General features: G+C 37.4%; 1 protein-coding gene and 1 long non-coding RNA gene across 3 annotated transcripts in view; one reads left to right on the top strand and one right to left on the bottom strand.

Moving 5' to 3' along the window:
* Window positions 1–24,822, bottom strand: part of LOC108712988 — a 76,038-nt gene that overhangs the window by 14,195 nt on the left and 37,021 nt on the right. The window lies entirely within an intron of this gene.
* The window catches only part of LOC108712987 (potassium/sodium hyperpolarization-activated cyclic nucleotide-gated channel 3), a 43,952-nt gene continuing 29,193 nt past the window's right edge, over window positions 10,064–24,822 (top strand). The window contains exon 1 of the mRNA XM_018255590.2: window positions 10,064–10,859. Coding sequence (XP_018111079.1) covers window positions 10,180–10,859 — 680 coding nt within the window. The 5' untranslated portion in view covers window positions 10,064–10,179. The remainder of the gene's footprint in view (window positions 10,860–24,822) is intronic.

A 24,822-nucleotide genomic window follows, 5' to 3' on the forward strand; every position in this document is an offset into this window, starting at 1 on the left:
GACATTTTGCTTTTTCTGTGTACTCTGTAACTTAAATTATTCTGAATGCAGTTGAGGTAAGCACCACAAGAATATGGACAGGCCCACCCAGACAGCACAAATACCGTGCCTCATGCCATTCCATGGGAAGAAATCAGCATTCAGGGATTGAATGAATTGTCTCACTTTCCAAGATGCAGTCTCTTCACTCTGCCCTGCTTCCTTGAGTCTCCCATATTGTTTAAACTCCCACTTTCCTCCATTTAGGACAGTTCTTTCCATCCCCTATCTGTGAGGGGGATATAGGGAAGTGAAGGCTGCAGAGGGACTGTACTTGGGTGAAATGGGGCTGCTGGGGGGGGGGACTGCAAGAGAATTAGTACTGGCTTGTTAGTGAGCAGCTGAAGAAGAGCAATCTGATTTGTATAGAACTCCTGGGAGTACTAAATGCAATCTCACACCTCCCAGCTGTCCTGTTTTCTGTATGACAGTCCTGATTTCGACAGCTCAGTCCCATGTTTTTCCTGCACTGACACCAAAAATACATACAAGAAACGTTATTAAAATAAAAGGCTTTTTGGCAGAGAGCCCAAAACACTCAGCACCTGCACGTCGATACATTTATAACAATTTAAGATAAACAAAGAAACAATTGTAACTATTTAAGATAAGCAAGTCTCTTGGAGAAACTGTGACTCACATCTTAAGGGCAATTTCACCTTCAATAGCAAAACTGTTATAACATTTAAAAATGGCCCTAAAATTCTCAGAAATATATATAAACTTTCATAACCTGCCAAATTTTGGAAAATGGGCATGGTAATTAGGGGGTGTGGCCATAAAATGGGTGTGGTCCAAAAATGTTGCCATGCTATGCACAGCTGATGTTTTTGTACCTTTTTACATTTTTCAAATGTTAGGAGGTATACAATCTGTTCAGGTCTTGCAGGAGACTGTAGTGTTATCTGGATTGCTCAGGACCTGGGATTTCCAGAACTTTCTGTAATTTGGATCTGAATACCTCAAGTCTACTAAAAATCATATAAATGTTAAATAAACCGATTACAGTTGTATTGCTACCAACAGGGATTCGTGCAGATTAGCTAAAGCTTGGCTTAGTTCAAGGTACTGTTTTATTATTACTGAGAAAAATGAAATCTCTTTAAAAATTATAATTATTTGTGGTCCAATACGACTCACTGATTAAAAGTGCCATTTACTTCACCAGTGTCTCCTCCTTGTTGTTTTTTTTACAATTATAAGGATGGATATGAAGTTGTAGAATTCTCTCTGTGAAGAACATTGACTGAAAATGGATACCTAGCATGATGGGCATTTGTGGAATGAGCACTTCTGGAGAGGAGGAACCAGGTAACAAAGAAGCACTTGATGGGAAAGCAGTAACTAGAGAACTAAAAAAAAAGGCAAGATGTCTTCTTTATAGCCACATGACTATAAATATTGTAAATTAACCCTGAAAGTCTACTTAAAGGAACAGTAACATCAAAAAATTGTTAGTATACATTGAAAGAAAAACCAAGATAAATTAAACTTTAAAATCGCAAAGTCTTTATTAAGAAAGAAACTCCTCTTGCACTCCTCTTCAGAAAAAGTGATTGGGCGATCCATCGTGCGGCGCTCAATTTCTCCTCCCTGCCTTTCTTGTAGGAGATAGCCAGGGAGGAGAAATCGAGAGCCGCATGCTGGATCCTGTCGCCTATTCTGAAGAGGAGCAGAAGTGGAGTTTCGGTTAAGTATTTCTTAATAAAAGGCTTTGCAATTTTAAAGTTCAATTTGTCTTTGTGTTGATGTTACTGGTCCTTTAATTCACTTGGTGGCCTTTCTCCAATGGGATATTCCAATAAGTTGTGTAGGAACCTTTTTTGTTAGCGCATGTGTCAGTGAAGACCAGAAACTCATACATGCCCATGGTAAAACATCTCTGCTATCAAGAATGTCATCCCCAACTAGCTCAGAAAGTGGAATCACACGGTAGATTTACAGAGCCAAAATGGGCCACAAGGAGATATCACCACCACATACTTCCTTAGAAACACATGAGGGGAATGATCTATTAAAATCCATAAAAAATAAAAATAATAGTTTTAATTACACCCTTTTATCATGTTGTTGCTAGGCAGAAAAGAATGATCTATTAAAATCCATAAAAAATAAAAAAAATAATAGATTTAATTACACCCTTTTATCATGTTGTTGCTAGGTAGAAAAGATGAAGAATATAGGATTTTGTAAAGCACAAACTCAATGTGCTTATTTTTCATATTAAACTTTGGAAAAATACACTAGCACATAATTTGTTAACTGGAAATCAGTTCACATCATGATTTCAATTCAAGGTCTGTACTATTAGAGGCATCGGTGTTTTGCTGACCATCGCATGCAAGATCAACACATGCTTCTTACAATGAAGCCTTCACTTTTTTTTTCAAGACAGTTAATGATCCAATTACTCAGCCTGCATCGGATGCCTGTTTGCCAAGTCTGTGAAGTTTCAGACACGTTTGAAAACAGTGTCACTTTTTTCTATCACTTCCTTTTATCCCTTTGGAATCATTTTAATTAGAGACCGCACGCATAAGCTTGACAAGGAAGAGGTGTAATTAGAAAGTTGGCTGGTTGATGGGAGCTGTTTGGGTGCGGGGGAAGCAGCGCTGCTAAATATTCATGCTGTTGCCATTCCCTACACACTCAAAGCACCCGCACAAATTCTGCCTCTGAAACAATCCCCTATTTTCTCCTTTACAAGAGAGTGGGCAGGTGTTAGATATGAGAACTGCTGCTCTTTCACGTAAATCATTAGGAAAAGTCCTTAATATCATGTACATGGAAGGACTTAAAAGAATGCAATGTCTATATAAATGTTTGAGACTAACTATTACAGAACTTCTCATCAGAGCCAGCTAAAGGCTATAGCTTTCCTTTCTATACCCTTCCTACCCAGTTTGCCTCTACCTACAAAATGTACCCAGTGAGTAATTATATCCAAGACCTTTACAGCAAGCTTCTACAATTTATAAAGGAACACAGATACTTCAGCTTCAAACTAAGTATAACTGCAAATCATTGGAATTGCTATATCAGGTTGGATGGCTTCCCAACATTTTAACTTCTTTATAGCTGATGTAGAAGAGATATTTTTGCTATCAACCACTTAAACCTTATAGGATAAGTAAACCTTTAAAACACATTAAAGGAACAGTAACACCAAAAAAGTAATGAATATATAAAAAAGTAATGAATATATCATGCAGTGTTGCCCTGCACTGGTAAAACGGATCTGTTTGCTTGAAACACTACTATAGTTCATATAAACAAGCTGCTGTGTAGCAATGGTGGAAATTGAAAAAAAGTCTATATGACGCAGGATAAATAGTGGATAACAGATAACATTATGTTCTACAGAGCTTATCTGCTATCTGCTGAGAGACATGCATTATGTTTACTAGGGATATTTTTATATAAAGAATGTGGGTATATAAGAATGTTTAGGACAAATGGCACCCAGTATAAAAGGTGGTACTTTCTGTTTAGCTGAACATACTTGAACATTTCACTTACATTAAAATCCCATTTCTTGAATATTAGATCTTATTACTAACTTGTGAACTAAACATTCCGTTTCAGAAAAATAATTGATTCATAGAAAACATAGATTTTTTTTTCTATACAATATAAAACACCATTCCCTGCACTGATGGAAACCAGTTTCAATGGGTCACAAAGCAGATCCTGCCATAAATAATACCACACTGTAATTAAAAAAATTAATGAATATAAATATACCTTTCAATATGTTTGATATTTATGAGCATCTCAGGTTTTTTTTTGTTTTGTTTTATCTAAGAAGTTCTTTGTCATCTTGTTTGCTTTTCCGGTACCTCAGGGTGAAATTAAAACAGAGAGCTGTAATGTTGTTACATTTTATCACCACCTCACAAGTCTCAAACTGCTCATATGGCTCTTGATGATCTTGCTCTCAGTACCTTGAATTGTTTTAATAAATGCATATTCTCTAAAGCTTGATAAAAACAGCACCATAAGTACACAGTCTGGCTTTTCCTTGGCTCATGGGGAGTCAATGTGATAATGCAAAAATATCACACTATATATTACTTGCTTCTCAAGTTGTGATAGGTTGTACGGAACCCCCAGTTTGGAAATGTATATGAACATGAAATACTTTGGTATAATAGTCATTAAAGACACTACCAGTAAAAAATTAGTTTGTGTTTGTACATGAAAACAGTGTGCTATATATAATACATAAAATGACTGCATGGACACAACTGCACTAAAATGTAAATCCAAAAACACAATAGTATAATGGATAATGATACATGGATCCGTTTCAAGCCCATGGAGAGCTGTTTTTTTTTTTTTTTAAGTGGCTTAAAATGTAGTACCTAAAACTGTCCCCCCATAGACTCAAACTGAAATTGTGTATTAAGAGTGTTTTAGGCAGAAAGCTCTAGTACAATCACTTGTCCTGCGATTAAAATTCAAGTGTATGGGGAGGGTGTTAGACATTTTGGTGCCTTGTTTTTGGAATACCTAAAATACAGCCCTGTGTTTCATTACCCTAATGAAGACTTCATGCCACGACCTAATGCCATGAAGAAACCATTTTGTGATGCATTATGGAGATTCTTACTATCTCTATAACTGAGCATTTAGACAACAACTGTCTGTCATTCTTTGTAAAATGCGTTGTTTTGATCGCTTCAAATATTTTTATCTGTCAAAAGCAATGTCCCAACCAAAAACCTTGCAATTTGCTGCAGTCGCCTCCAACTTCTGTCAGTGGCAGGGAAAGCAGTCAGGAGTTTGATTCCTGCTATAAAGAGTTTCACGTAGACCTGTAGCCCGATCATAATGAATTGGCATAGAGATAATATCCTACAGAATTATATATTTTTTTAAAGCAGAGGGAAAGTTATAATCACTGGATGTGTTCCTCTCAGAATTTAGCTCGACTGTGGCAAGTTCAGAAGACATGAATGGATGTCCACCAGGCTCCCAACTCCTAAAGCATAAATAGTTTGGTTGAAGGTCCATAGAGTGGAGATTTGTGGCATGAGGTTTGTTCTGTGGATTAGCAATTTAGGTAAGTACAAAGTAAAGATTTGACACCTTGATTGTCTACTTTAATAACCAAAGGTTAAAGCAGGGATGTAACTTGAATAGATATAATTCTCAGTAATAACCCAATAAAAACAATACTACTCAGATTAAATACTTAAGTATTTAATCTGAGTAGTATTGTCTTTATTGGGTTATTGGACCCTAAGCACTTGCACTTTACATATTTGATTGAGGGTTTAGTTGGTGATAATTAGAGAGTGTTGATTCCTCACTCATAGGTCATTATAGACTGATTACAATTTGGAAATCCTATGTAGGTCAAACGGGGTACTTCTTTACCTTCTTACTGAAAATTTAGGTAATTACATAATAGCCTTTGTCATTGTTTAACTGGGGGTATGTTAGTAGCCCACTTTGAATAGCAACCCGCAAACAAGCATTGAATACATACGTGAAACAAATTCCCTTGCCCTACCAGCCCTTATATTACACTTGTATTCTGATGTGCTCAGCTTGAGTGGCTGTGATAAAGCATGTTATTAGGAAACCTATAATCTGTGGACAGTGTGTCATATGATTTAAACACCTGTTTTTTATATAACTGGGGGTTATGTAATAAAAGGCCCTAAGTTTGCCCAGGTGCAGTAACCTAGAGCAACCAATCAGCAGGTAGCATTCACCTGTTTAAACATCTGTGACCATCTTGCCATTGGTCACTGCTCCTGGGCAAACGTAGTGCCTTATATTACATAGGGGGGTTTATATTTTAAAATTTTGCCCACACCACATGGTCAGGTACCAATAGGAAATTAAACACTGTTAAGTTACGGATGGAAGGGGATATCTTGAAGAAACTGTGTCCACGCGTAATCATATTCAAGGGCTATTTTGGGATACTTACATTTTGTCTCCGAAGATTTGTTGTTTCTCCAAATTTATATGGGGTGTTAGTAAAGAGGAGGAGCGGGCCTAGAGGTTAAATGATCAGCTTTTGATGTGTGATCTTATGCTAGAGACCCTGGTTCGAATCCTGGCATTTTGAACTTCTCTTTTCACTAAAATTTGTTATTCCTAATGTGTTTTATAGATGGCCTTATTTGTATTTTATTATATTGAGCATATGTTTATTAGACACTGTAAGCAAATTGGTATGCTTGCCACCATTTTTAAACAGTATTTATATCCTGTCAGGTTAGCACAAATCTATGAAATCAATACAATTTATGCTGGTTAATTTGATGTGGCAGTTGTAAGTGAATCCATGTAGTAGCATGATCAGAAATAACTACATTCTCAATCCCATAGCAGAGATCAATGGCATAGTGTGTGGTCTTACCAGAAGGAAATCTATGCAGGACATCTCATGATGTAATTTTGAATGACAGGTGCATTCTTTGTCTATTGAATTGCTCCAGCTGCTGTATAGTTTTGTCTCAGATTTCCTTAGATCTCATCTGGAAATGCATTCTGATCTTGAATAGCAAATTGTATACAAGAATCATTTGATTCTTGTGCATTCTGTTGGCTAGGGTATGTAATATATTAGTACAAAATTACCAAACTTTCCATTTGGGGCATAAATGTTCATTAAGGTAAATTCTGTATTGCTAAAATTTAAGTTCAATAGTATCTAATTCTCCTTGCAGTCTATAATATGTTTAATATGGCAGTATACCCCCTTGGTTAACTTGAGTTCAATCAATATGGCTTCTGCTGACCATACTTTTAACCTATTTTAATCACAAAAAACAGGGCAAACAAGGATACCAAACCTACTCTGTGTTTGCTTCTTGTGAGGTAGATAATTAGATTATCAGTAAATTTCCCTTCACCCTTTGAGGTGATTCTTTTAGCTTACAGATAGAAAGAAGCCCATTTGCAGGGGGATTAGCTGTGCACTAGCAATCAAATTGTCTACCATGCTCTGTTTACTTTTTAGATTTTTTTTTGCAACAGGCAAAATGTGCATCCACCACAAGCCCTATTTCAACTCAAGTTAAAGAAGCAGATATACAGGTCATTAAGTATTAGGTAATAGGTCTTTGTGTATAAAATTGCCTTACTTTCCTTATTTTTCAAGATAAAGTTGGCAGTGAATACTTAATCCATTCAATTAAAGAACAGGTCAACCCAAAAATTTTTTTTCGCCTAATAAAATAAATTATAAGCAACTTCCCAATCTTTCTTTAAATTTCCCTGGGCAGGCGCATGCGCAGTAGCCTCTTGAGTTTATTTAATGTTTACATGATTTTCTAGTTGACTTAAGCTGGCCATAGATGCAAAGATCCGAACGTACGAATCATCGTACGATCGGACTTTCCCATCTCCCGACCCGCCACTAACCATTCAGATCAAAGTCTTACCAGTCAGATTAGTTAAAGAACAGATCAGCAATGTTCTGCCCCTGACAGCAATTGTACGATATCTATGTCCAACCAAAGCTAGTGACAGTCTCCCACTGAAAATCATACGATCGGCAATACATGTAGAGATATTATCGGCAGCCGACAGAAATTTTCTAACCTGTCCGATCGACCAAACGACTGATCTCCGCCGGACGAAAAATGTCGGGACTCTACACACACGGTCCGAAAATCGTACGAATCCTCGATTCGTACGATCAGATCTTTGCGTCTATGGCCAGCTTTAAGGTATGGAGATCCAAATTACAGAAAGATCCATTGTCCTGAATACCATAGGTCTTGAGCATAACAGGTCCCAAACCTGTATATAAATGAGAAAAATAATTTAAAGACTATAACTGTCTGTTTTGTTTGCCCCCTCACACTTTCTGCAAATAAAATTGTAAAATTCACCCTACTGTTTCAGCCTACTGTGTGCCATTGAATTACCCTAGTACCCAGTATCCTACATACCAGTATGCTTCATTTTCCTGTTCTCCCACCTTTATCCAACCTACTTTCAATAAACACAGACCTTGTTATATTAAATAATAAATAATATTATTAGTACAAATAAATGTTCTTGAAAAACCCAGTAAAACAGATAAATGAAAGGTGTCAATGACCGTATAGTGTATAAGCTGCTATTCCAAATAACCAATGTCTCTCCCTGAACCCCCCCCGATCACACTGTTTTCTGTCTAGCAGATATCTACTGTATATCCCCATTATTTTCCAGGTGAGAGTATGCAATGGAATTAACCCTTTCAGGACTGCTGTATGTGAGGGAGTTGGAGATGAACTCCATTTGTGCACACAGGCTGACAGTGTGATCCTTTTTACAAATACACTTGTAAGAAGGAGTGGATGGGAATGGATCACATACCAGTACTCATCCTGGTCTCACATTAATGCCTATATTACAATGTTGAGCCAAGCCAAATGTTGAGGTAACATTTGGTGTAAATACTTTCCTTCCCTAGGTGTTTGCTGTCATGTATTTCTGGTATCATAAATACACAAGACGTGGAATAATAATGGCTAGTTTTATATTTGCAAGCACATCTTCAAATGGAATGCGAGGCTGTATCCCATAACAAACAATAATAGAGAGTGTCAGAGTTTAAGTTAGATAATAGATGCCACTCCTGCTGACTGGCAGCTTTACTTGCTCACTGTAAACAGAACTGTATATTATTTTCTTGTCCCTGGAACACCACAGTGATATTGCACCAGAAAGGCTCATTTTGGTCAATTTACCATTAAGAATGCCCAGTCCATGGCCCTCTGGCAGTGAACAGCTGTCAGGAGATGCTGGTCTCTAGATAAAAAGTGACAAGTTCCTAATCAAGTGAAAAAAACTTGACATATCTCTAGGGAATGTTGGCACCATCACCACTGCCTGTCCTGCTTTTCCGAGCATCTGGTGGGAACTCCTTTCAATCACTCTTGGACCACCAGGGTTTCATAAGTGACTTTCCTAACATTTGGTTGGCTGTACTTGGGTGACTGGAAGTGGACCCTTGGCTTTTAGGGGATGCTGGGAGTTGTAGCATCCTCAGGATAGATATTCTGATTATTAAATTAAATAGTGTTTTTCCTTAAAAGGAAATTAATAATGTAGGTAGCAATATTCAAAGATGAGCTGCAGTTAGTCTACTTTGTGTGTGTTGTTGAGTTATAAACATTTTTTGTTGGAAGTCAAAATTGAAGATCAATAGTAGAGAGACTGAAATGAAAGATAAGCCATACAAAACCGCAACAAAATGAATGGGAGCAAGTTGCACTGCGGGCAAAAATATAGAATGACAGAATGGTTACAGTTAGTGACATAAGAGCTTATCAGAATATTTGGGCTGTACAGAGAAGAGATTTAAACGCATGCAATATGGAATATTTATTTGTGTCTAGCAATTTTTATTTGTGTAGGAGATATTCATATGTGTGCATGTCCATGTTTAAATGAACATTACATTGGATCATTTTAAAGTGTTTTCACATATAAATAATAAGTCCTAACAGCATAATATGCATCGGACCTCACACGGTGTCCCTAACAAAGAGGTCACTCATTACTTTGGAAGGGAGTTAATAAAATAAACGGGGGGGGGGGGATCAAGGAGACCGAGCTTGTGTGTAGTCCATGCTCCTATGGCAACACAATAGATCAGATAGCATCATGAATGTTGCCAGTAACACAGGGGCTGCATGAGGAATAAGTGATCAGTCTGATGTCAGCAGCCACTGATGCTGCAGCTTCTGTCAGGCTGTTTAGTATGGGCAGCAGCCAGAGTCAAGGAGGGAGGAAAGAGGGAGGGAACTTATTTTGCCTTTTTATTATGATTTGTTCCTTTTGTTCTACTGGGCAGCTCTAGCACAGTCCCACCTCTGGCCGGCTACTGACTGACAGGTTCTGTCAGTCTATGGCATTTCGTTCCCTCCTGTAAAGTCCTCATTATCCCAGTACATAGCATCTGATAACAGACTGACAAACATGGACCACAAGCTCCTCCTGGCACCTTCAGTGCTGCTGGGATGCTGTTGCTGCTGTTGCTGCTTTAAAGACTAGACTTGTCATCCAGTGTGTGTGCAGGAAGGAAAAGAAGCTGCTGTCATGCCCTTAGCGGTTGCAGAGAGTGAGTGACATTTGCTAGTACTAAGAGAAGCTCACAGTGGGAGAGTATCCCAGTAGACAATGGACAGGTTGCACCCCTCTATGAGGAAACGTTTGTACAGCCTCCCCCAGCACATCGGATTCAAAGCCTCAACAATGGATGAAGCAGAAGATGAAGAAAGGGACACCTGGAGAAAAAGCATTAAACTCAAGCCATTGCCTTCACCTTCTGCCTTTAGAGTCCTTGACCCCCGCCAGGGAGCCAAGGAAACCCATATAGTTATGGAAACTGAGGTGGGCAAAGTCCAAAGAACCAGCAGCAATGGAGATTGCAGGAGATTCACTGGCAGCCTTTCTTCCATCACCAGCTGTGGCCGGCACCTTCATGATGCAGACCCTAGTGAGGGGAGAAGGCTCATTTCTGATGGTGACATTAGCCCTACTGAAGAGTGCTCCCCCACCCTAGATCCAGCTGTAGGTGAATCAAATATTAATCTCTCCCAAAACACTCAGACATCCTCCCAATGTCAGGAAGATGAGCAGCTCAGCAATCCTGGCAAGCTGGATGGAAGAGAGCAGACTTTGGCTGATGGGGAAGATGATCAGGCAAGCTTTATGCACAGACAGTTTGGGGCACTACTGCAACCTGGGGTGAACAAATTCTCCTTGAGGATGTTTGGAAGCCAGAAGGCAGTAGAAAGGGAACAGGATCGTGTAAAGTCAGCAGGATTTTGGATTATTCACCCTTACAGTGACTTCAGGTAATAAACCATCAGGAAAGCCTAGAGATTGATTACAGAAAGCTGCATCGTTTTGCATCATGTAAGCATATAATTACACTAATTAGTCTTGTGCCTGACTAGACAGCATGAACTGATACTTATTATGACTGTTACTTTCTTCCTCGCAGGGAAGTATATACATAAAATATGTTCCCAGTGGAAAATGCCATGAGATATTGTTTACTAAGGAAAGGCCAAAGGTTTCAATTTAATGTCCTCCATACATAATCTTGATGAAGCCACATCCTCACCTTGAGATAAATACTGTATATAAAACTGTGACCATAAGGGATCATTCCATATTGTTGCGTGTTTTAACGTTACAGCACCACAACATTCTACTGAATCCAAAAATTGACAGTGATTTAGTAGGGATGGGGCCTTGTCCAGCAAGAGGACAATTTGTATTACATGAAAAGAATCTTGACATCTCCTTGGCCTCCCAGGCATTGCAAGAAATAGGACTCTCTTTATACAGTTAAGTGGTGTTTATATTCCCTGTGGATTCTTCCAACTACCCATAAAAAGTCAAATGGACCTGCAATTTTCTCATAAATGATGGGGGAAGGGGGGTGCGTTAAAGCTTCCTATTATTTTAGATCACTTACATTTTTGGTTTTGTATTCGTTATTTGCTTTCCTGCTTTACCAAAGACTAAAACGTAAGGGGCAAAAAACGCAGTAGAGAGAATTTTACGCTTACAGTTCTCAGTATCTTTTGGAAGTGTGTGTTTCTTTTTTCAATAGAGTTGACAGCATTGAGTGTATAGGGAACCCCTTCATTCAGCCTTGAAGCAGAACTGCATAATTTTGGACTAGAATGAATTCTTCCTAATTGCATAGTCCGTATCTGTGAAGCAATATAGTCAAGGCCATAAACTGGCAATCTATCATTGGGCAGTGATTACAAGACCATTATAACTCATTAACCCTTTCACGAATAGAGCAAAGTAGAAAGGCAGGTTATATCCACCGCATGTGACATTTGCTTATTATATCTTAGACAAATAATTTATGTATGTGTGTATATATATATATATATGTATATGGTACTAGGCTCCTGTGCATAATAAATAACATAATTCACTGAATTTCTACACACACACACACTTACACATGCATATACTGTATACATATATAGGACTGTTCTTCTAACAATAAAAGCATATGTAACAACACTCTCAAATCTTTTTCAAAGCCAATGCAAAAGCTTCTATTAAATTATCACCGGTCTGAGGTGAGACCTCTATGAAGGTCACTGAAGACCATAAGGCTGGTCAAAGAATAAATACTTTTGTATTGAGCAGCAAAAGGACCCCAAAGTTTAGTCCCCTATTTCCTTTACTTATATTTACAGGGATATATGGGAAAGCAACCTGGTGCTTCCTGGATAATGGGTCTTTATGCAATGCGAAGCACCATGTCTTGATGCTCCGTGAAAACATCTATGCATTAAATAACCAATAGGCTGACTTCCATCAACAAGGGTTTATAGCTTAGTTATCATTCAGCATGAGCTACTGTCTTGTTTTTTTAAAAGACAACGCTAATCGGACAAACAAATATTTTCTATTTAAATAGAACAAAATGGAACTACTGTCGTTTGTTGATTTCTGGATAACATGTTTGCAGATAATAGATCCTATAACCCCCTTCTTTCACTGGCTCAGTTTTGAACCACAAATGTACCTCTTGACTTTAGGCCGTGCATTGACACCATTCATTTTCTGGTAGTAGTAATGTGTTCGTGGAATAGAGTAGTGCATATTGTATGTTCAAAGGATTATGGAATAGCAATAGTGTGTCCTGCTATACAGTTCCACTAAGCACTTCTATGGACCTAAACAATTTTCTTTGGGAAGAGACTAGAAAATAGAAAGCCCATGCAAGCAAAACCTTTTTAACCCAATTCTCCATGATTTGTTCCTGTACAGTAAACAGTATATAATAGTGTTTCCGTACAGCACTGTACCTCTAGATACGCTATATTTTATAATAAATTAAATAGAATTGTAATAAAATAATTTTATCACACTTTAAAACACTTATTAATACTTGGGTAGGGGAGAAAAAAAGTGGCACCAAGGAATGCCAGACCATGTTGCGTTAGTTTTGTAGCCATTTTAGGCCTCTTTCAAATTTACTTTGTGAAGTACAGTGGACGGTTCCAAGCTGAGGATGGTCCAGTAAGGCCCTAAATAATGAGCAGTTGCAATATATTTTGGTAAAATAGGTCAACTTGCAAATGCTTTTGGGTGCTAAATTGCATTTGCTGTAGTAACATTTAGTTATGCCACTGGCAACTAACATGCACAGTGTTCAGTTTGCAGAAGAGTTAGTAACTCAGAAGTCAGCATAACTCACTTAAAAAAATCCAATGCGGGTCTTTAATATGAGACTGGGCACCTGTGTGTGAGTTCTAGCCCTGCCTGGCTGGTAAGCAATGAAACAGTTAACTGTTATTTTAAGAACCACCGGTGCACAAATTATTGAGAGCACTAACTACGTGTGTAAGTATTAGTGTGGAAACCCTTTCCTTCTCATCAACGAGGGCCCAACTGAGAAAACTATTGTAACGTGTGATCTGCTGGGAGTAGCACAGGCCTGAGTTTAAAATAGTGTTGGTGTATTTCTGTGTTACTCCAGACAAGTACATGTAGGAAAGCTACATTTTCTATCTATATAATCCATGCTTTTCTGTGCATGTAAAATTTGTGGTAATATTGTGCATGTAAAATGTGTGGTAATATTGTGGTGAGAGTACCTGAATTATCTTCTGCACAGTGCTGGACCTATGTTTTAAAGCAGAACTTTAATTTTTGTCCATGGGCAATACATATTTATGAGCGCTAGAACTGTATATATTCTCATAACTAAATAGCAGCCAGTCACGGCAAAATTTGCCATGTTTTTCACCCATGTTTGTCCCATTATTGTTGCATAATGATGTTGCCTATAAAAGAAATTACCAATGCAGTTGCAACTTAGTTTCAGTGTTAATCAACTGTGCACCAGTTGCAGCACCATTATATTATCAATATGTACACACATATCAGGGCATTGCATTGTTTCTGCAATACACTTTATTGTGGCATCGTGGGTTGTAATGGTTTTGTGTGGAATATGTCATTTACCTGTGGAGCTGTATAGACAATGTAATGCCCTTAATTCAGGGAAGGACATGGTGGGTTTGATAACCCAGTGCCAGGTGTTGCGGAACTGGAAGTATGCAACACAGAGATGCTAGGCTGCACTGTAGAACTCAGCTATATTCCTGGCTGTTTTCTCCATGCTATCTACTTCTCTCCTCTCACTTCCCCTTCCTCTGTCAATAACCTTTCTTATTACTCCACCCACTACTACTCAGCTGCTAAAATTAATTAAAATTAACATTTAACATTTACACGGAAATGCATGGCACAACATTATAGTGTGTAACCCTTTCCTTACCTCACTTCTTGCAATTTCGGATTACACTCTCTAAAACAGCAATTAACCCTTTGCAAACCAGGGCCCCAAGTTCTCTTTGCATATGAAAAATACTGGGATTTACAGTGCAGTGCCTCCACCTAGTGAGCACTGAGGATAACACCTCAGGGGAATTCCACTAGGAAAATAAAACACACAGTTTGCAGAAAACCAGGAGAAACTTTATATAGAGAATAAAGGAACGAATAGGTTAAACAGTGCAATGCAATAATATTTATCTGTGTATAGCTAAAAAAAATTCTGAGAAGTGTAAAAAATGAAATTCCTTTTTAATCAAGTCTTTCTCTCAGCTGTAATGAAGTGAATAATAATGGAATGAATTGATCCAGGCAGAACCATTTCAGAGTAATTTACTTGTGTTTTTAAAAACTGCTGCTTTACGTGCATAAAAAAATTTTTTGTCCCTCTTTTTACTTCCAAAATGTTGGGAGGTATGCATCAGCCTGGCACTAAATATTTGTTTGTAATCTACTAGCTCCAGGAAATACCTCACAAGGCCAGCTATTAATATTTATAACTAGCTTTACTCTTTATCAAGCATTTTCTCTGATTACTATCACATGCTTGGTTTCTTAAAAAACAAAAGGGGAATTTCTATCCAATCTATAAGCAATTCTTCTCTAGGCTTTATGGGCATTAAAAACTCTACTACTGTAGTTTTAACAGAGTTTATGCAGGCATATTTTCAATTCTAATTTCTGTGCCTGAAACATGATATATTCTCTCATGTGTGTTTTTTAGTAAATAGTAAGCAAGTTCAGAGATATATGCAATCATGCACTAATAATAAGGCACTGTATTCTACTGCTTTATGCTGAAATTGAAACGAAATCTAATATTTTAGGTGACTCAGTATGTAAGGTTGTCTTATGAATTTGCTGGTATGTATACAGAGCTTATACAGTGATTATATGCAGGCATTACACAACAGTAACTTTCACTTTTAAGCTCTCCAGGAAGTATGCACAGTATGTCTTGAGTGACATCTACAGGACATTTGTATAAACACCACAACATCTGTCCCTGCTCCAGTGGAGTTTACAGTCTAAAGCTCCCCATAGACACGCCGATTCTTCTTGCCGAACGACCGATTTTCGGGAAGTCCGACCAATCCTTCGAAATTATTGTGCGGTTAGTGGGATTCGAACGATCGTACAATTTAAGATTTTTCGCCCGACATCTGTCAGGAAATTGATCAGCCAGGTCAAAAAATCTTTGTCGGTCCCAGTGCAATATATATATATATATATATATATATATATATATATATATATATATATATATATATATATATATATATATATATTTATTTATTTATTTATTTTTTTGCAGGGACAAGCAGGCAGCCACCCTTTGTTTTCCTGGCAAATTGGTCTTTTTAGTTGATGGTCAATTCGTACAATCGTTCCGAGAAAATCGTGGTCTCACGATGAGGATCGGATCTTTTAAAAATCTCAACATCTATGGCCAGCTTAAGGTCTTTATTACACATGCAGAATCAAACTCCGTACAATATTGCTGCAAGGCACGATTTACTAAGAAAAAATTCACAAATCATATCTTTCTCTAAAATGTGTGGGTTTTTTTTATTACTCTAAAATTTGAAAAATTCAAGATATTTTAAATGTAAAAACTATGACAACCCTAATACAAAACTGTACCAAGTTAAAGTTGTCCAATAGAAGTCAATGGGATCCATTTGGACCATTTTTAATCAATTTGTAGCTGAGAGGTTTTCAATTTTTTTTTCCTGCTAGGACTTGGCCTAAAAATTCAAAGGTTTTCCTACTTTTTAAAGCATCATTCAGCATTTTTTTCCATTCATACTTTTTATATTCTGATCTTTTGATAATTTTCAATGGAATTGGTAGTTTTAGAGGAATAGAACGGAATAGAATAGAGGAGTTTAAGGGTAGTTTCAAAAACCTAAAAAAACTCTAAAACCACTAAAAGTTAACCTTTGAAAAGTAGGCCTCCAAGTCTCAAGGAAATAGGGATGGACATGTTCTGTTAAACTAAATGGGCAATGCCTCACCCCTTGACAGTATGGAGGGGAAAAATAAGCAGACAGCAATTAGCTAAATATTCACAACTTTAAAAGGCATATTTATCAAAGGGTAAAAAAAGGTAAAAGAATAGAGACTTTAACAGTTGGCTAAAGGAAAAATTTCACAGCTCTCTATTCACTTTTTAGCAGATGAAAGTTGAGTGTAAAACTGGCCAGACCAGGGATTTAACGTAGTTAGTCATCTTAAATAGATTACAATATAGGGACAAACTTTAAAGGGGAAGACATTTTTTAGTAGCTTAATGCACAGAATGCCTCAATGTCTGAATTAATAATGGGGTGAGTGCAGAGGACTTATTGTCTTTGTCTGTATGAATTTTGTGGTCACAGCCTCATTGCACCCCCACTTAATGTTTTAAACTTTCCCCTTCTTTGCTATAGTCTATATAAATATATATTTGATTTACACAGTAATCTTGATATACTGTAAACTTATTCTCAAAATTTAAAGGGATGCCCAGAGATTATAAGAAATGAGATTCATAATTTATATCAATGTTTTGTATTGTGTGGGTGACATTCCAACTTGTTTTGATTTCTCTGTGACTTCTGCTTGTCTTCAAAAGAAATATGGTTTGGTGATAATGAATTAGATGCTTTTTTCATGTATTGGTTTTATCAACTCAAATAGGGGGGCTCTGCTGGTAATAATTATGATAAAGTTGTCTATAAGGTATCATCATAATATGTCTAATACATGCATACATTATATCACATCATTTAGTACATTGTATTAGACAATTTCTTTAGTAAAAATATTGAGAATTTGAACCATAAATAGATCTAGAGGTTAAGTTATAACCCATGTAAGGTCCTTTTTTATGAATGAAATAAAATAATGGTGACATGACTACCAGGAGTTCTACTACCAACTATTCTCGATGCAGGTCAGAAATGTAAACTGCTTTTCCATTGATACGATTGATACGGTTCAGTATTCAAAATCATTTTGAGGTTGAAAAAAACATAACATTTTGAAGACAAGATCATCAGATTAGATTATCAATTTAAATTAGGTATATTACAAGCAAGGCAACTGTATGTTGGACTGATGATACACATTTGACAATGGGCACTCCATCCTGTTGATTATCATGTACATGGAGCAGACCCAAGTATCTAGCATGTATCAGTGTATGGGAAGAAATATCAGGATACCTGCTTTTCCAACATATTATTCTGTAACCAAAGCTATTAATATAAAGGTAGTCCTCTCTTTTTTCCTAAACAGCCTTTTGCTTCTACTCTTTTGGAAAAGCTCCACAGGAAATGTTTGAAGATCATTAGCTTGAGTTGCTTCTATTAATCTACAGGAGCTTTAGTGAGGTTGAACACTGATGTTGGGCAAATCAATTTATGTCACATGTTCAGTTGGGTTAAAGGAGAAGGAAAGCTACCAAGGCAATTTATTAGCCACAGATTAACAGATTAGCCACAGTGCAAGATAGAATTTTTATTCTTTAGAATGCTTTCTAATACCTGAGTAAACCACTCTAGACACAGTTTGTTTAGGATTGCAGCTGCCATATTAGCTTGCTGGGGCATCACTTCCTGCCTGAGTCTCTCCCTGCTTGCTCTGAGCTCAGATTATAGCATGGAGGGGAGGAGGGAGTGGGAAAATGGAAGGGAGAGGGAGAGAGGAGCAAACTGAGCATGCTCAAGCCCCCGGTCTCTGGAGGTTTAAGATGAAAACAGGTAGTCTGATACAGAAGCCCATGTGTACACAATAGAAGGAAAGAAATGTGATGTTTCTTTTGACAGAGGACTCTGAACAGCATTACTTTGAGGGTTTACTAGTGTTTAGTAGTGTATTTTTTTTTTGTGTCTTGTACAAGTTTGTCTATGATCAGTGCTCGACAACTAATAAATATATATACAGTTTAACCATATTTCAGGTCATATCAGCCAAGGTTTATTATTCACCTTTATGGAAAAGCCAATATAGTATAGGAATCACAGTAGGAGTGTGAACAAGGAAAGGGGTTAGAGTAGAAAGGTAAAGAGGGGGTTGCAGCGGGATGTTGATGAGCCCATGCCAAATCACTGATAAGCTTTGTAGGAGTCAGTTTCTTTGAACAGAAACCATCTTATCCAGACAGTAGAGAATTTTGCAAATTGATCCAGGGTTAAGGATGACATTTCCTCGAATCTGCATATTTCTGTAATTTTATTGAACCAATCTTTGATAGTGGGGATGTATGTAGTCTTCCAGTGTAACGGAATTAAAAGCTTTGCTGCGTTATGCTCTATATATTGTCTATCCAGGGTAGGTGCAGGAGATAAGAGTATGCAGTTCAGTTCATTCTCCTATCTGTAATGGGAGGGTTTGGAAAATATATAGGATTCGGGGCATTATGTTCATTTTTACCACGTTCATCCTCCACAATCACGATATAGGTTTATCTTTCAATACGTCTTTTTTGATTTTTAATATTACCTTCATGTTAAGTTCGGCCCAAGTCTAAACGTCTTTGATGATCAGGAGGCCTAGGTAAGTAAATGTTCGTGGAGTGAACTTATATGGGAACCCCGTGGATAAAGCGTGGATCGTAGCTTCCGGTATTGAGACATTTAAGATAAACTTTGAGAAGTTTATCTTAAAATTACTAAAGTTTCCATACATGTGGATCACTCGATTGAGGGCTGGGATGGATGTCACAGGGTTGGTAAGGAAAAACAGTAAATTTGCGTGTAAATTTGCGGGTGGGCTACCTGTAGCTGGTGTAAGAGTTTTTTGGTTTTGGTTATATTTGACCTAGGAATAATAGTATGGCTGGCAGAGCAGTCGAGCGTTGGCTCCATTGGGAGGTTGAAGTCGCCTCCTAAAATGAGAGTTGCCTTCGGAGAATGAGAGTCGCTGGTCTACTATGCGTGTAAATTTAGTTACCTGGTCCGTGTTAGGGAGGTACAGATTGGCCAAGGTATATACTCTTCCGAGAAAAGTGCCTTTTATGAAGATATAGCGGCCGTTTGGGTCGATTTTTTTGTCTTTCAGCAAAAACTCAAAATTGCGAGCTATTACTATTGCTACTCCTTTAACCTTTGTGGGTTGAGGTCTACTGTGGTACAAGTCTGGTAAGTGTCTGTTATTCCACTTAGGGGTGCAGCCTTCTTTAAAGTGTGTTTCTTGAATGAATGCTACACTTGCCTTCTTCTTTTGTAGTTCTGAGGAGAGTAGGATCCATTTTTGAGGGGAATTTAGCCCGTTCACATTTATACTCACTATCTGGAATGAATCTGACTTGTTTTTTAGCATAATGTATGCGGATATGTAGGTCTATGCAATGTCAGTCAATAAGGTTGCAGAGATGTCCAATTCCCGCTGCACAAAGATGGAAGTTATAAGAGATAGTATCAAGTGTAGGAGACCAAGGGTGGTAGAGTAGGTAGAAAGTAGATAGTAGAAAAGTTCCCTTCCTTGTACAGGAGTTGGGAAGGGAAGATGGTAGCGATTCTGCCCAAGGGAAGCGTAAAGCATTCCCTGAGTAGATAATTATATAAGCGCCGGTATGGAGGGTGGGTATGTGTGGCGGGTTCTCTCATCCTGGTAAGGAGGTACCGCTTCCCGGACCCCCATGGATTAAGGGCCAGGGTGGGTGGTAACTTAAAGCGTGTGGATAGAGGATGCCCGGGTAGTCATTTTGAACGGAGGGATGTGTTCAGAGCCTCAAAGAGTAGTCTTGAGTGTTATAAGATGGACAGAGAATTTTATGAGTTGTTGTAAAGCAAGTTGTGGAGCCTTCCTAATATTGAGGTTAGTCAATGTGCTGCTGCCTTTAGTTGGGGGTGTTGTGGGTGAATGTATGTGTTCAAGATTTAATAGGTAGAATCTTGAGAAGGCATGTAAAGGGAGGTATTTTATCTTGATTGTGACCTAGAGATTTATCATGCTTCACCATTACATTATTTCACAGTTTGCATAGTAGGTTCTGAACCGTAATAATGCCAGGGGAGAAGGAATGAAGGTAGCTTTATGCTAAAAGATGAGTATGACAATGGGAGGAGGAAAAGGTAAGAGAAAGGAGAGAGAAATTTTTTTCCCCCTTTTTTTCTTTCCTTTTTCCCTTCCTCTCCCTCTAGATATATATATAACATATGGGCATGACCCACACTTAATACCATAGTAGCGATGATAAACACAGGTATCACGTGGGTACCTCTAGGAGGGGGGGGTGAAAAAGAGAGAGAAAGAAGAGAGAAGAAAAAAAAATGGGGGGGTCCCTGAAAGTGAAGGTAAGCCAGACATGTATTGAGTAAGCATTTCCCTTAGTTTTAGCGAAAAGACATTTATAAACCAACATTAGAACATTTGTGGATTACAGTTTAGAATACCTTTGTGGGTCCCTCCATGAAATAAGAGAGGATGGTGTCTCTCTGCACAACAAAAAAAAAAATAAAAGGGGGGGGGGAGTCCCTGAAAGGGAAGGTACGCCAGACATGTATTTCCCTTAGTTTTAGTAGAAAAATACATTTATAAACCAACATTAGAACATTTGTGGATTACATATTATGATACCTTTGTGGGCATATAAACCTTTTGATAAAGTTTACTTAATTTTAACCTTTCCTTCTCCGTTAAGTCAGGGCTCTGTGAAGCCCAGTCGTGTTCTTCCATTGCCATCTTTGCAAACCCATTCTGTAAAGACCTCAATTTGTACACTGTGGCATTATTGCACTGAAACAGAAAATATACTTTTCCAAACTGTTGCCAATAAAGTAGAAATCATGGAATTATGAAAAATGTATTTGTATATAGTGGCACCTTTGTTGGCAGTGATGGTTGTAGCTCAGTTAGCCATTTCCAATTCCATTTTCCATCAATAATAAGAAGGAATGTCTGCTTACTATGAAGTGTCTTTTTTTCTTTTTGTGACTGCATGCTATATATTTGGGTATATCATAAACACATAATAGGAGCCATTTACCTTCAGAGCACATTGTGCAAAGTGCAATCACATGTGCACGTTATACACTGAAGCAGGACACTGCATTACCCCTACTACTGCCAACTCCAAACCAGGAGATAGCTCCAGGGTGCCCACAGTGGCCTGCATCAAAGGCTGTGCAAAAAATAAAAAATAAACATATTTCTTTCTGGACGTTCAGCTAACACAGTGTTTGAGATGTATATTTCAACTATTAAATGGGCACGGCCGAAATGAGCACAGATGATATAGTTTAACCCTGCAGATAAGAAGTACAGTGTACCTCAGAGAGAAAGACCTAATAGAGGGAGCATTTCATAGGTTACTCACCCAATGCCCCAAAATTAATTGAAGGGAAACCGACACTTAAAAAAAAAAAAAAAAAGAATTCCCGGGGCCCAATTGCATAGGGATATTTTTTTGTTCAAGATCAGTTTTCAGTGGTATAGCCATCCAAAATTCTTAGCCCAGCTTATTATGCCTGAGCAACACATTTAATGCTTGTATTTTCACCACAAACCTTAAAATGATGTTGGAATAAACATTCTATTACAATAATAAAGAAAGTCTCAAAATAAAACTGAAATTGGTCTACACACTAACACTTTATGAAAGGTTAAGTCCTTTTTAAGTAGATCATTTGGACAAACTTGAATTTTACAAGGTATCCCGCACTTTATAGGGCAGCATGGCCTAATGCCAGGGTCGTAACAATAGCAAGAGTAGACACGGTGACTGCTGTGGGGCCCAGTTGTAGGGGACCCAGTGGGACACCAGTTCATAAGCAGTTTAGCGATAATTTCTTATTCCCAAAGTTTAGGGGGTTATTGAAATGATTAATAAAATACTATAATATATAATATAATACTATGGACCTCTTTAATACCAACAGCCCAAGTGGCAAAGTGAACAAAATGAGTGTAAAGCATCATGTTTTGTGCATTTTGTACACTGTCCCACTACATTTACCCCTTACCACTTTTAAGAAGCAACACACTGGCCCTGTGCCTAAATCCAAATTCATGAGCATTACCCCTATGCCCTTTACCACTAAATCTGCCACTGAAAACCAGATGGCTCAGTAACTAAGATTGAATGCATGCTTTTTCTCTTGCAGTTGTGCAGAAATAATTAAGCTGTCATCAGTAAGTGCTCTATTATTGTATCTTTTTCTCACCTTATTAAAGAACTATATTCAGGGCCCTATTTATAAAGTGCCAGAGATGAAAAATCCTCCAGAATTTTTCAAGTGCGGATTTTTTTCCTCTTTCTAATAAAAATCCCACGTTGATGAAAATATTAATTTATCAATGAATTTCTAGAAAGCCAAAAATCTGTTTGTAAATGTGCGCCTTGAGATGTCCTTAGAACTCAAACGCTTGTAGATTCTCAGTGTTTTCATTGGTTATGTCCTGCCCCTGAGGAAGCTCCATCTAGTGATGTAAAACATATTTTATATTAGGCACCAGTGAATGAATGAGCTGTGACCCCAGCCATTAACTTTTATTTTTCACCTCTATTAGATCCCATATGGCATCAGGCTTGAGACAAAAGCCTATCAAGTTCCATCCTTTTGAATGAATTCCAGTGCACATATACACAGTATATATATATGAGTGTGGTAGGGGTTGCTGTCCATATTCAGCCCCTCTGAAGATTTTTTGCAGATACCTTTGCCAACTAACTGTTGATCTTAAGATCCCTATAGCCTTGGTTATTATCCTTGTTCATCAACACCCCTCTTAAAAGCAACAATAGAATCTGCCAGCACAACTTTCAACAACATCGCTGCCCTCACCATGTAGAACAACATTTGCTGCTTCAAAGTTCAATTCCTCAAATATAAAGTAGTGGTCTCTAATTCTTAGATCTTTTCTATGGGAAAAAGATCCCCCTAAGTTTTTATAATGTACTGTAATGAAAATAACTTCAACATTGACAGTCTTTCCTCATAGTTTGATTTTTCCATTCCTTTAACCACTCTAATTGCACATCTCTCCAGTTCATTAATATTCTTCTTAAGTAATGTGGTGCAAAAGTACACTGCATACTGAAGGTGAGGAATTACTAGGAGCCTATAGAAAGGCAAAATAATGCTTTCATCCCTCGAGTGCTTTATTTGCTGTAGGCGGCTGCATTGTAACCTAGATAACCTGTTATCCACAAAAGTCCCTAAAAACTCACTTGAGGGTACCAACAACACACTATCAATTAATGTTTAACTTGCAGATGACTGTGGTACTCCGCTAACAACACTGGTTCAATTAGCAATTGCTCAATTTACCACTACTCTTTGTAATTTATCCTGCAGTCAATTCTCTCTCCAAGTACACTTAGGTTCTAGTCTAATTTTCCTTAAATTCTAATTTCTGCTCACCATGTTTTAGCATGCAATTAAATTTGCGTGGCAAAATCTATCCAGCATTAAACTATGCTGTGACAAATGTATAGTATTGTGATTTTCAATCCTACACAAATCCATCTAGCCAGGATCCATAAATCTCTTAAAAATGATCAGGGCATCCACGTTCCAGGTATACCAATTTTTGCATAGGCTAGGAATTGTTTAAAAGTTTCTGCCAAAAACCTAGTGTAGGTACAGTTACTGATTTCCAAAGAATTATTATTGCTTTCTTAGCATAATAAAATAATTGTACATAGCATAGTTTAGTATAATTGTGCATAGTTAGGGGCTGATTTATCAAAGGTCGGATTTTAGAGGTTTTCATAACCACAACTAAACTCACGAACTGTAAAACTATGAATGTTGTGAGAAAAAAAATCCAGTTTTTCTGACAAATCCTAACAAAAATAAAATATTAAAACCTTTAAAATCCTGAATTGATTTAGAGTGGTCCAATCAGATTTGCGCAGCTCCATTGATCCAGAATGTTAGGGAGGTCAAAAGTGTGTTCTGCATATGCCAAAACTCCCATCCAGAATCCCTGTTGTTAGGGGGCATTCCTAAAAACATGGTACCCAATATCATTTAAACATTTAGGACAAACACGTGACACCATGGTGAATTTTAGCAATTTTGTGAGGCATAAGGTATACTCTATGAATATATTTTACCTATATATATATATATATATATATATATATATATATATATATATATATATATATATATATATATATATATATATATATATATATATATATATATATATATATATATATATATATATATATATATATATATAGGTAAAATACCGAGCTCTGGTGAAATGATGCTTCTAACAGCTAGTCAGCAACAGTGTGGGTTAGAATGAGCATTGATGATTTCTTTCTTGGTTTTGTGTATAACACAAGTTGTTTTGGACACAGATTTACTATAGTACAAATGCATGAACAATCTGAATTTTAAATTGCGTTCTAGCACACGGATGACAAATTAAATGGCTTACAAACAACCAGTATTAACCCATGTGTACTGAATTGCGTTATTTGTATAGGTT

Source organism: Xenopus laevis, chromosome 3S, assembly GCF_017654675.1.
Source record: "Xenopus laevis strain J_2021 chromosome 3S, Xenopus_laevis_v10.1, whole genome shotgun sequence".
Taxonomy (NCBI): domain Eukaryota; kingdom Metazoa; phylum Chordata; class Amphibia; order Anura; family Pipidae; genus Xenopus; species Xenopus laevis.